The following is a 12,962-nucleotide window of genomic DNA, read 5'->3' as shown; positions in this document are numbered from 1 at the left end:
GCATTTTTACTATTAACTTTTCACTGTTTACTATTTATGGTTTACATATTTGTTTAGATACACCCATAAATTTGGAATTAAATATGTTTTACCTATTTCAATGATTGTGACAATGTGATTTATTCTTGATAAAGTGTATATCTTCTCAAAACTTTATTGATTAATGTGAATGTGTCTTAACACAACATTATACCAGCTTTATAGGCAACAGTGTCTATATCTTATATTTTCACTGATACTTTTGTTGTTTGCACTTTCCTCTTTGCTGCTGTCATACTGAAAATCTCCACACTGTGGGACTTATAAAGTATTATCTTATCTTATCAGATGTTAATCAAACAGACTAATAACATGACTTCTTTTGTCCTTGAAAGTTCAGTTTTGTGAGTGTTTTCTTCAGTTCTTCCTTTATTCTACAAATTGTTGTTGCTGCTGGTAACGGTGAATATCAAGCAGTAGAATAACTTAACTTTTGTTTTATCTCTAGACTGTGTGTGGATTTTTCACCGACACAAGATGATGTCAGTGTTTCCACAGATTGGGATAGAAGTAAAAGAACATTTGTGTGAAAGATCATAAAGATGGCGTTGCGTGAGTGGCAGCCTGTTACAGCAGCTCTCGCTCACTTTTGAGCTTTTTCCTCTTTTTATATTTCTTTTGCACTTTTTTTTAACTATTCTTTCTTAACACTCTTTTGAGCTCTCTCTTGGGCAGTATGGAGACCAGACTAGCGTACTTTGTTCTGGTCTCAATATTTCCATTTCTTCTCTTTTTAAATTTAACTTTATTGCTTATTTTTGCTATTTTTTATCTTATTTTGTCATATTCTGTTGCTGCTGTGACAAAATAATTTCCCCGTCTGCAGGACATTAATGGTTAAAGGTTTTCTGATTATAAACTGCTGCATTAGTCAAAGAGAAAACCGTAACTTGTTCCTTGTTCCAGTCCCAGTATTGCCAACTCTACTCTATGAATAATATGTGACACCCTTGCAGATCAACATTTTCAAATCCGTATTGCAAGATATTCTCCACGTATTCATTTCATATTCGTCAATCCAACAGGATCTGCAAGAACATGCTTGTTCGTTGGAACTGACAGCATCTGAATTGCAACAGACTGCTGCAGTTGCCAGATGTCACCAGGGCCAATAGAGCCGTATACTGTACTGTTTACAGAGCATTAATGTGGTTGTAAATTCCACGCACATTCACTCACTTAGTAGTCCTTAAATCTGCACCCTTTGCATGAATTAGAGTGACCCTTACGTCTGCAGTTACAGAATTCAGCCACACACATCAATCCTTCAAATGTGTCCTGTTTTTGTGCACCTGTTTTTTCATGTTTATTGTTTTTGTTCGTATGCAGCACCTGTCTGTAAGCACCTGACTGTTCGTGTTGGTTCATGCCCATGTCAGTGAGAATAAGTGTGTGTGAATAAGTGTGTTGCTTGCTTCCCTGTTTTATTTCAGGTTGTGGCTGATCATGATTTCTTCTGTGACACTGTAACATATCTGCCCTCACTAGTATATGATGTTTGTACTGTGAACAGTGATGATGATGGGGACTGAATTGCTTCTTAATAAATTGTATAACATCATAAAAGCACTTTGTTTATTTGTTGTTTTGTTATTCTTTGTTTTTTCCTAAACTGACGTCTTTGCAAGCTTGACATTCACAAACAGAAAGAGGGCGCCCTCTCTGCGGGACTCTTTTGTCTCTTTACTGTTAAAGGTCTTATGTTGGGATAGGCCATTTTTTATATATAAAAAAAAAAATGAGGCATTTGAAACCATAACGCAAAGGGTTTTACAAATGCAGCATAACACTTCTTTGACATGCCATATTTCAAATGTTTCTCTATCTATAAATATATATAAATATATTTGTATTTATTTATATACTTATATATAAATACATATAGATTTTTTTTCAAAAATGCATACCAGTGTTGTGCTCTAGCTGCATGTTTTATTCATGAGGGGTTTGATTAAGTTGTAAGCACAAGCGAAGATAGATAATCCCAAAAGGTATCGATTATACCTGCAGGGTGAGGTGTGTGTGTGTGTGTGTGTGTGTGTGTGTGTGTGTGTCTGTCTGTGTGTGTCTGTGCGTGTGTGTCTGTGTGTGTGGGTGTGTGTGTGTGTGTGTGTGTGTGTGTGTGTGTCTGTGTGTGTCTGTGTGTGTGTGTCTGTGTGTGTCTGTGTGTGTGTGTGTGTGTGTGTGTGTGTGTGTGTGTGTGTGTGTGTGTGTGTGTGTCTGTGTGTGTGTGTGTGGATGCAAAGAAAAGGAGAGGGGGATTGCTGTGGGTTAACAGGTTCATAGGTGATATTGGTAGCTGTTGATTTATTCTTCAGTGTCTGCGTGTCCCATCTGTCTGTCTGGGTGTTTAAATACATGTGGGTGGTTAAAAAGCAGACAAACACGAGTGAGGCAGAAGTCTGTAGAGCATTTCCGCAGACAAAGACAAAAGAATGAGACCCTCAATCTTTCTTTCATTTTTAATTTTCTCTGATTACACTGGACGTGAATGAAGCCGTCAGAGGACACAGGATATTCAGCTGCACCCGAGACAACACTATGACCAAGCTCGTAGCTACGATTAAGAACTTTTTTCCTAAATTCGTTTGACTGTAAAGAGACGGATTGCTTTCATCTTTATTTCCTACCGCATAGCGTTTTTTTGTTTGGTGATTATGGCCCTCACAAGATAAGGAAAACCAGACAATCACGTGTGGACGACGGAACAAAAGAGTTTCCCTTCTCCAGGACTTACAAAAAGGACCTCGAGGAATCTAATTTTGACCTTTGACTTCTGTTTCCTGTGCACGCCAACATGCCCATCCCGGCAAATTTTGTGGAGGTGAATGGTGTAGCTCCTTTAGCAGCAGATTGGGGATGGAGCATGGTGGTGTACTTTTGTGTCTTCGTCTCACTCAGCACACTGTTAGCTCTGTTTCTCTGGGCTTTACTGCAACAGTCGCAGTGCTACAGATACAGAAGGTGACGGTGCACCACACCGGCTATCTCAAAAACGCTGGTTTGTCTCATTATGAAGGAATAAACTCGGCTTATGGTGCCTTCAGTCATTATGGTCTCTGGAGTTATCTCACATGAACTAAGGTCTGCTACAACAGTGTCTTCTTTTAAAATCAGAATAAAACGCCTTTTTTTGCAAGCTTTTAGTTTTTTATCATCAGTTTAAAGTGTCTGGTTAATGGATATTAATGTTATTATAGTTATTATTAGTATTATACCCTTAATAAGAAACAACAACAACCATATCTCATTCTCTTTTCATTGTAAAGCATTGTTGTTGTTGTTCAGTGTAGAATGAGACGGTTGGTTTTTTGTCCCGCCCCTCCTCCTCTGTGATTGGACGGCTGGGTCAAAAGTGACAGTGACGAGTGCAAATCTTAACCCAAAATGGAACATTTTCAACTCTGGACAACCAGAAATAAAACCTGTATATGTTCTAATAATATTGTTGACATCTCTAGGTAATATTAATTTAATTTCACTCTTTTTACTTGGAAGGACATTGAGTGTGTGCCTGTGGGGGCAGGGCTGTCTCCACTGCTGCCCCCTCCCTATGGACCACTTTCCCTCAACAGCCTCAGACGTTACCTTTTACTCCTTTCTTTTAAAACCCACCTGTTTGAAGTCGCTTTTCCCCACATCTTACTCTCCCATTGCTGTAGTTTTATATGGTTTAATATATTATACATTTTATTACTTTTAGTGTTTCTGTCTTTGTTGTACGTAAAGTACCGTTGAGTGTCTTTCAAAGTGCAATATAAATAAAATGTATCATACTCATAATTGTAATTATTATTATTCTTATTGTTATTATTAAATCTTCTTCAGAAACTTGACTTGCGTGTGTGTGTGTGTGTGTGTGTGTGTGTGCGTGTGTGTGTGTGTGTGTGTGTTTTGTAACTTTTTATATAATATTGAATCTGTATTGTAGCATTTTTTTTCATTATATTTTAGACCTCCACGAACGAACAAAACACACTTTTTTGACGACATCTCATGAAACTCACCACCAGATGGAGTTCAGTTGCCATGGAGATGCTCAGTTGTTGTCACATGAGCTCACTTTGATCTCGTGATGTAAAGACCATGAGATGCAATTGATAGCTCTGGAAGAAAAGGTTTTGCCTGTGGAAAATAAAAAAAATAGTTTGTAGTATAGTAATGAAGGACTATAGTGACCTAAAGGTTAAAGAACTGGGAAGTTGGCAGTTTGATGAACTGAATTGCCTTTTAGCAAGGCACTGAATCCCCAAGATTCAGGATCAGTATCAGAAATACTTTAATAACCCCAGGGGGAAATTTCATTTTGTTGCAAACTCCACAAACAACACCAACAACAATATTATACAGGTAACATATTTTTGTAAAGACAGAAATATAAAACAGTATATATCTTCTTTATATACACATAATATCAAATTTACAATAGTAATATATACAGATCAGACGTACTGTTGTAATAATGTGTGTGTGTGTGTGCGTGTGTGTGTTTGGTGTGTGTATGTCTGAAAAAAAAGCACTGATTTCATGGAAAACACTCTTGAATAAATACATTTCCTTTTTTAAAAGAACATTATAAGAAGCTTTATTCTTGCTTAACATGTTTTATTTGTCTCTTTATTAACATAAGAGATTAAACATCCTCATTAAAAGTCTGTTTTGTGAAGTAAATTATTTCTTTAAATAGTGTAACTCAGGTTGTCTCTGTATTCTGAACTGACCTGCAGCTCTCCTTCAGTTTACTTGGTGACTTATTGACGTGCAGATTCCACTCATACCAAAGGCAGCAGAATGAAACCCATTCAAAGTAAAAACAATACTAATTAAATCCATACATTTCTAAGATAAGGCTCTTCATTCAGTACAATTGAACCTTTCTTTTGCAATGAATCCGTTCAGTTGTCTCCACCTGATGTCAAAAACAAGAAGACTATAGTTTCCAGTTTATTTAGTTTACTGAGACTAAGTTATTCATGCATTATGATCTCTGTAAATTATTTGTCAATAAACTTTCTTTTGAACTTGACGCTACATTCCACATTACTGATTTAATTAATAATAATAATAATGCTTTATTTTTGGATAGGGACAGTGTACATTAATGAACATCGAGATTTGCACATCTCTGTAAACATGCTATTATTTGGGATTTATATAGACCCAACAATTTCCCCGTAGAGTACGTTGGCAACGAAAACCTTCCTAACAGACAGGAACGCCGGACAAACCCAGCTCTATGGAGGACGCCATCTGTGTTCAGGAGGAAGAAAATGAGAGAGAAAGAGAGAAAAGACGGACAGATGGACAGAGAGAGACATAGACAGACACTTCCAGAGATGCAAGCAACCACAACAGTAGCAGTGACTAAAGTGAAGCTAAAGCAATGATCTAAACATTGGGTAAAGCTCAGTGGAAATATCTTGTTGACATATAACGAATATAATATATAATATAATAATATAATATAAGTAAAAGCCATCCGTGAGGAACTCAGAGTAGAGCCGCTGCTCCTTTGCGTTGAAAGGAGCCAGTTGAGGTGGTTCAGGCATCTAGTAAGGATGAACCCTGGGCGCCTCCCTAGGGAGGTGTTCCAGGCACGTCCAGCTGGGAGGAGGCCTCGGGGAAGACCCAGGACCAGGTGGAGGGATTATATCTCCACACTGGCCTGGGAACGCCTCGGGATCCCCCAGTTAGAGCTGGTTAATGTGGCCCGGGAAAGGGAAGTTTGGGGTCCCCTGCTTGAGCTGCTCCGCCCGCGACCCGACCCCGGATAAGAGGCTGAAGATGAGATGAGATGAAGTGAAAGACTTCATGTTAAGGTCTGAATGAATCCATTTATTTGACCCATGAGCGTTAATAAATGGAGCAGGAGGAAGGACTTGGGTCACTGCTGAATGTATTTCACTGCTGTAGGTGACTGAGAACTATAAATGTATCCTGCACAAGATGCAAAATTACACAATAAACATAGAAATTATTTTAGCTACCGTTTGTCTTCTCGCTCTCCTGTTGTCTCCTGTTCTTATCTCAGACTCATCCCCCAGAAACAGTCCCACGGACCCAAACCCCATCTCTGCAGTAATCATTAATAAAGTCTGGTTTAAAGTCCTTCTTCCTGCCTCTATTTATTAACGCTCATGGGTCGACTAACTGGGTTCATTCAGACCTTAACATTAAGTCTTTTACTGTTACATGTCAACAAGATTCAACAAGATATTTCCACCTGGCTTTACCCAAAGTTTAGCTGTTTTGTTGTATTTATGAAAATTAGCACTATCATGGTGATATCTGAAGGTTATTTCTTCCCTATTCATGTGCGAATATAATGAAGAGGTGAATGTATAGGAATGCAACACGGTGGTGTGGCGGTCAGCACTGTCGCCTCACAAAAAGAGGGTTCCTGGTTTGAATCTCGGCTGGGGCCCTTCTGTGTGGAGTTTGCATGTTCTCCCCGTGTCTGCGTGGGTTTTCTCTGGGTTCTCCGGTTTCCTCCCACAGTCCAAAGACATGCACGTGTTAGGTTAATTGGTGACTCTAAAAATGCCCGTAGGTGTGAATGGTTGTCTGTCTCTGTTCGTCTCTATGTGCCCTGTGATAGACTGGCGTCCTGTCCAGGGTGTACCCCGCCTCACGCCCGATGTCAGCCGGGATCGGCTCCAGCCCCCCGTGACCCAGACAGGGACAAGAAGTTGAAGATGAATGATGAATTTATAGGGTATATTTGGGTCTTTTTAGAAACGTTCCCCTATTTGGATTCTTCTGTGCCTTGTTTCCTTACTTGGGACACATTGAGGTTACAAAACCAGTTGAGTTTGCTTCTGTTGCAATTTGTTCAACGTTGACCCATATTTTGGCTTAAAATGACTGAACTAAGTTTCTCTTTGGACTGTTTTAGCGTTTTTCAGCTTGATGTTTTGGTTTCATCTTCAGTTTCATCTTTTCAGCCAAAAAGCTCTGATGCACCCGCTGTACACCGACCGGCCCAGCACCAAACAACAGACACAATGAGTAAAGAGCTGGTGAGTATATGAAGCATTTAGCAGCTGAGAGCCAGATATGTCCCTCAGGCTGAGGTGGAGATCATAAAAAGACCAACGAACGGACTTTGTCAAGTGGACAGAGACTCCAGATGACTGTTAATGTGGCTGCGTGTAAACAGGCATCTGTTTGCTCACTCACTTGGTTATGACAGTATCATGTGCTCGGCTTGTTCCACTGCCCCAAAGTGGCAAAATCGTCAATCGATACAGCTTTAAACAAACAGAAGGTGCACTTAATGAATGAATTAATACATGAATAAAAGTTAAGTTTGAATATTTGAAAGGTTTCTGTTCGCTAGCATTTAAAAACAAATATAGTTTTCACTTCTCAACCCAAACAATGTTGACAATACACCCTGAATGCAAACACTCGAGAATTACGAACATTATTAAGAATGAAAATGAAGAAAAGACAAATATATAAATAAATATACATTCTGTACGTTAGTGCAAATACAGGCTAACCTACTACTTTTTTTGTAGTATAATGACATGTGTAGCAGCAGGTACCATACTATTTAACATGGCTAGAGGCAGAATTTGCTAGAGCTTAAAAGTCAACAACACGAACAATAATATCTGCAGGCGATGTGTTATTTTTCAGGTTTTACACACATGTGGATGCACACAGGCCTTCTGCTCATAAACAGCCAGTGGAGAAATACAACAAAGCACATTTACTCAAATACTGTACGCTTAAGCGTCTTTGAGCACCTAGAAAAGCGCTCAATTTGAAGTATTATTACTTAAGTACCATTTTGAGGCATTTTTACTGTACTTGAATATTTACATTTTATACTACTTAATGCTTCTTCTACTCAAGCGTTGTACTTTTTACTCCACCACATTTATTTGACAGAATTATTACTGTGCATGTTCAGATTAATAGAACAAAATATAAATCAACTCATAAATGATGATGTATTATTTTTAGATTAAGTAACCTGGAAGAATTAAAGTAAAATGATCTCCACCATAACCAGATGCAACGTTAGTGAAGCTTACACATTCAATATTATTCTGAAATTATGCAGAATTAGTACTCTGCTCTTGGCACTTTACGTGTATTTTGATGCTGGAAATAGATTTTAGAATATTGCTACTTTTACTTAAATTGGCTAAAAGACCTGAGTTTACTTCCTCCAACACTGAAAGACACTGAGGGCATCAAACCTCTGTTAATTCTGACGCCATTATAAAAAAATAATATTTTAAAAGCAGCTGAAAACACACTTGTTTGAACGGGACTTTGTCTGAAGTTTGTAATTTTTTTGTGTGTTTCTAAATGTTATTGTTTTTTGTTTAAATTGTTTGTTACTTGGTCTTATTTTTTTTAAATTGTACTCATGTGAAGCACTTTGTGACAAAAAATATTATTTTATTAGTATTTTTTATTTTATTTATTTATTTTATTATTCAATACAAAATTAGTTGTTTTGCTCCTTTTACTGCCTCCATGTTTGCTTCCCCCTGCATTTTCAGAACGCCCGTTATTTTATTATTATTATCAGTTTTTTTTATTATTTTTATTATTTGTTTTTATTGTTTATGTATGTTTTTCGGAACACCTGTTTTTTATTATTATTCATATTTTATCATTTGTTTTTATTGTTTATTTATGTCTTTATTTTTTTTATTTTTTATTATTCAATACGAAAAAGTTTAAAAATAAGTTTACTCTGTTTTTCTTATTTTACTGCCTCCGTGTCTGCATCCCACTGCATTTTCAGAACACCTGTTAGTTTATTATTCTTTTTTTATTATCTATATTATTATTTATTTTTATTTTTATTATTTAATTTTTATTTTTTATTTTTTTTTTGTTTTTATTTTTTTATATTTATTTATTTTATTTTATTTTATTATTCAATACGACATAAGATGAAAAATAATTTTACTCTGTGTTTCTCCTTTTACTGCCTCCACGTTTGCGTCCCACTGCATTTTCAGAACACCTGTTAGTTTATTATTATTATTATTTTCTGATATGTTTTTATTCTTTTTTTATGTTTATATTTTTTAATATATATATATTTTTATTTTAATACGAAATGAGATGAAAAATCATTTTACTCTGTGTTTCTCCTTTTAATGCCTCCACGTTTGCGTCCCACTGCATTTTCAGAACAACATTTCCCAGCATGCTTCAGGAGCAGGGCTGTACCAGAGTCCGTGCGCACCTGGGTGTGGCCCTAACACACGCGCACCCACCCACCCACATGCACGCGCACCCACCCACACACGCGCACGTCGGAGAGTTTATACGAGTGGGTTTCTGCCGTCAGCCCTTTTCTCTTCCTCCCTCCTCTCTCCGCCGGGTCTCTCTGTCCGCTCACCGAGCTTCATCCGACGGCCTCTCTGCGGTAAGTCTCCCCGGAACACTTCCACATGATCGCGTTTGATCCGCAGCATCATCCAGGTGAGCGGGGACTCTCGGGGGTCTACCTGCGGGACAAAAGGGGGACACGTCGGGAAGTTTGAGCGGAGACAGACAGATAATCAGCAGACAGTGAAATGCAGATGTTTAAAGTAACTCTGGCCTCACAGAGAGTTTGGTTTTCGTTGTGAAATAACTTTTCTCTTCTTTCTTTATTCACAGTTTTTTTCTCCTTCCGCTGAATAAACCTCCAAGACCCACTGACGAAATGGTGAGTCATCTTCACTTGATGCATGTTTTTGAAACTGTCAGTTTAAAGAAACACCGGAAGTTTTACATTAAACGTAAGATTAAAATACAATTGTTCAAGTGGTCTTTGCAAGAATCCGTTATTTATGCAAATACATGAGTCATAAAGGCTTTTTACCCTCTGAACTCCAGGACAACGCCCACTTTTATCCACATTATATAAAAGCAGACATCTGACCTGAATCTTCCAAAAGTGTCTATTCACTTATGATAAAACAGTAGACTTTTCCATTTACATTTAAAGCTTCTGTAAATGGAGAGGATGTGGCCGTAAACATCTGTGTAAGATAAAGAAAACAACCATTTATGTTTACGTTTATAGGTAACTAAGTGTGTTTTCCATAGGAGTTATCAAATGGACACTTTCACCAAAGGAACCTTCCAGTTTACGGAGTTTGAAGTGTGTTTTAAAAGTGTGTGAGGCTGCAAAGACGGTTCATTTTGGGGAAGTTGGAAAGTTTACTGTATGACTCATGTTGGGCTCTGGTCCACTCGGGTGGGTCTCTGTGTCTCTCCACCTCTCTGAGTTTAATACTCCCATTTCCACTTCCACGTCTCGCCTGGAGTTCACAGCCGCCCTCCCTCTCTTAAAGGGGAAACGGTTCTCTTTGTCTATCTCTTCTGTCAGGGTGGAGTTTTACGTTGCCATAAAAAAAAAAAAGAAAAGTCGTGCATGATAGTCAGCTGTGATAGTGTAACACTACACTCTGCAGACGGTTTCGCTCTGGGGCTGTAAACCGAACCTCGGCTCACAAAAGTCGGCTTCCATGTGTCTTTCTGACACAGAGGTCTAATTTGAGGATAAGGAAAACACTGATTATTGTGTGTTTTTGCAAATGGAGTGAAAAGCAAAAAGAAATTGATCGTACAACAAGTATTAACACGTCTGATAGAGTATTTCTCAGCGCCATGGGCCTCGATTGTTGCCCAGAAACCATTCAAAACTCATCTGAACCACACCTTTTGCACTCAATGTTCTCAGGATTTTAGTTTATTTTGAATCAGTCCCACACGCTGCACACAGGGAAAAGTCCCCAAATGCACCGTTTACTCCTGTTTTAGTAAGGTTTGCTAAAAACTCCAGCATCCAGTGAATTTAAGGAAATGACTAAGCCTTACAAAAAAGTGTTTGTACATATTTGTGACAGATGTCTAAAGATTGCAGTCTTCAGTAGGAAGAAGACAGGAAATAACTTTCAACAGACTTGAAATGCTATAAAAGTTTCAAGTAATTTGAATTTTGTTTCCTGATTTCAAAGAGTTTTATCTCCTCATGGACAAACGTGTGAAAAGTACACATTCAAACATTTAAAGCTCCGCTCCACGACATGTGAAGACGTTTGAAAATATTCTCCATGGAATAATATTTGTGTCTGATGTGTTTGTTTTCTCTGCAAAATAAGTTAAATCACCTTGTTAATTCTTAAAATTACTTATTCTTCTTCTTCAAATAAATATTGTTCATTTCAAAAGTTAAACTATAGACACGAGATGTATCTATAGAAGTGCACGTATGCAGACACTTTTAGTGCAACTTTAAATAAATAAAAAAAAGTAAACTACACTGGGAATGTCCTAATAAAAGACACAGAAGACATCACTTTTGGGTCCTCGGGAGAAGCTGCAGGCCTGTTTTAAGTGCCACAAACATGTTAGAGAAGTCAGATGTTGAACCAATAACTGTTGGCTTTAAGACATTTCTGGACAAAATATAGAATAATATCAGCCAGACTTGTAGTAATGTTATAGTAGTAAAAAGGACTTTTCCTCATTTAAGCACGGCTGTGTTTATTATGGGTTGTTTGATGTAACTGTATGTTCTTTAAAGCAGAGATACCAGTTGTGGCAGCTTCAGTTTACATAATCGAGGGTCAACATACCTCCACTGGACGCCCCCAGCCTCAGGTCATGTCTCAGCTCGCTCCACACACATTAACGCTCTCTATAGGAGCTAAAACCGTGTCTGACATTCCTGTGGAAACGATCTGCATCTTGTTTACGTTGCTGTTCCAAACATCTCCTCGTTCACGTGTTTGTCCGAGCAGCCATCTGCACGTTGATTAGATTTTGCTCAGGCTCTGTGGCGATGAGTGTGCTTGCGAGGACGGAGAGCGCGTGAACATTTTGGCGTTCCCTCCTGCAGGAAAAGACAGAATCCTGGTTGTTGGTTTTTGGGCGTCCCACTTTTTTTTCCCTTTCCAAATTTTCCAGGGTCAGAATTCCAGAGACATTCCCGTGGTTTTCCTCTCTAAACACCCCTCCCTCTGAAATAAGCAGCAACCCTTTGGCTATCAATTTGTTAATGTGTCATATAGTTTTTTAGGGAGTGTCTGCAATGAGTGCAGCATTGTTACAGAATAGTAAAAATCAATCTTAAAGTTAATGTTTTTCAGCCTTATCACACTCTTACTGTGCTCAGTATCGATCCCTCTGCTGTTTCTGAAATACTTTTTCCACATTCAGAGAAATTATTAACCTGATAATCAATCATATTTGAATCGCTGAACGAATCTGAGATGTGGGCGCCAAAGGTTAAAAAAAGAAAAAGATGTTGGAACATGTTGTTCATGAAATAAGTGGTGTGATGTGAGAGTTTGTGTGCACATCTGCATGAAGTCTGTGAGTCATTAAGTTCATGAAGTGCATCTAAAAGGAGGGGAGTCTGCATATAACACGTCTGAGATACAGGGTTTTATATGTATGCATCAATGTAAAGACTGATTAAGTGTGTTATGTGATGAGTGAGATGTGTAATCTTATATATATATATATATATCTGAAGCATGATGAAGTGCATCTATCTGCAGCGATAAGAAGGGGGAAGGCTTTGATGACATTATACACATGAGGAATCTGAGCTAAGACGTATCCATGTTAGCATGAAACTACTGATTGATGAGGTACGGTCGTCTGCGATGTCACAGCGTTTACTTTATAAACAGAAAAAATGTGTACTTCTGATGAATACCTATTTGTTTACGGACACATTTAGCATGCATCAGTAATGTTGCTGTTACAGTTACACACATGCAAAGTGATCTTACCTCATCTCATCTATTTCCTGTTTGACGCACCTTTTATTTATTGTTTTATTCATCAAACACGAAGAAGAAGACATTAGATTACAGTCAACCATAAAAATGAAATGTTTTAATTGCTGTTTCTAGTTAATCAATGCCAAACTTTAGCAGCATCCA

The 12,962-nt window shown here is 38.0% G+C and overlaps 1 protein-coding gene across 2 annotated transcripts in view; it reads left to right on the top strand.

Annotated features, from left to right (window-relative positions):
• Positions 1-9,273: 9,273 nt before the first annotated feature.
• anxa5b (annexin A5b) overlaps positions 9,274-12,962 on the top strand; it is a gene marked incomplete at its 5' end in the record, with an annotated part of 11,580 nt that continues 7,891 nt past the window's right edge. Inside the window, 2 exons of one of the 2 annotated variants that reach the window (XM_083934289.1) lie at positions 9,274-9,442; positions 9,680-9,727. In XM_083934289.1, the coding sequence (XP_083790415.1) occupies positions 9,299-9,442; positions 9,680-9,727 (192 nt within the window). Of the gene's footprint in view, positions 9,443-9,678; positions 9,728-12,962 lie in introns of both variants that reach the window. The other variant, XM_083934291.1, reaches the window with a different exon arrangement.

The sequence above is a fragment of the Echiichthys vipera genome, assembly GCF_963691815.1.
Source record: "Echiichthys vipera genome assembly, chromosome: 2".
Taxonomy (NCBI): Eukaryota; Metazoa; Chordata; class Actinopteri; order Perciformes; family Trachinidae; genus Echiichthys; species Echiichthys vipera.
Note: the sequence above shows the minus strand (reverse complement) of the source record. Positions and strands in the feature narration are given on the sequence as shown.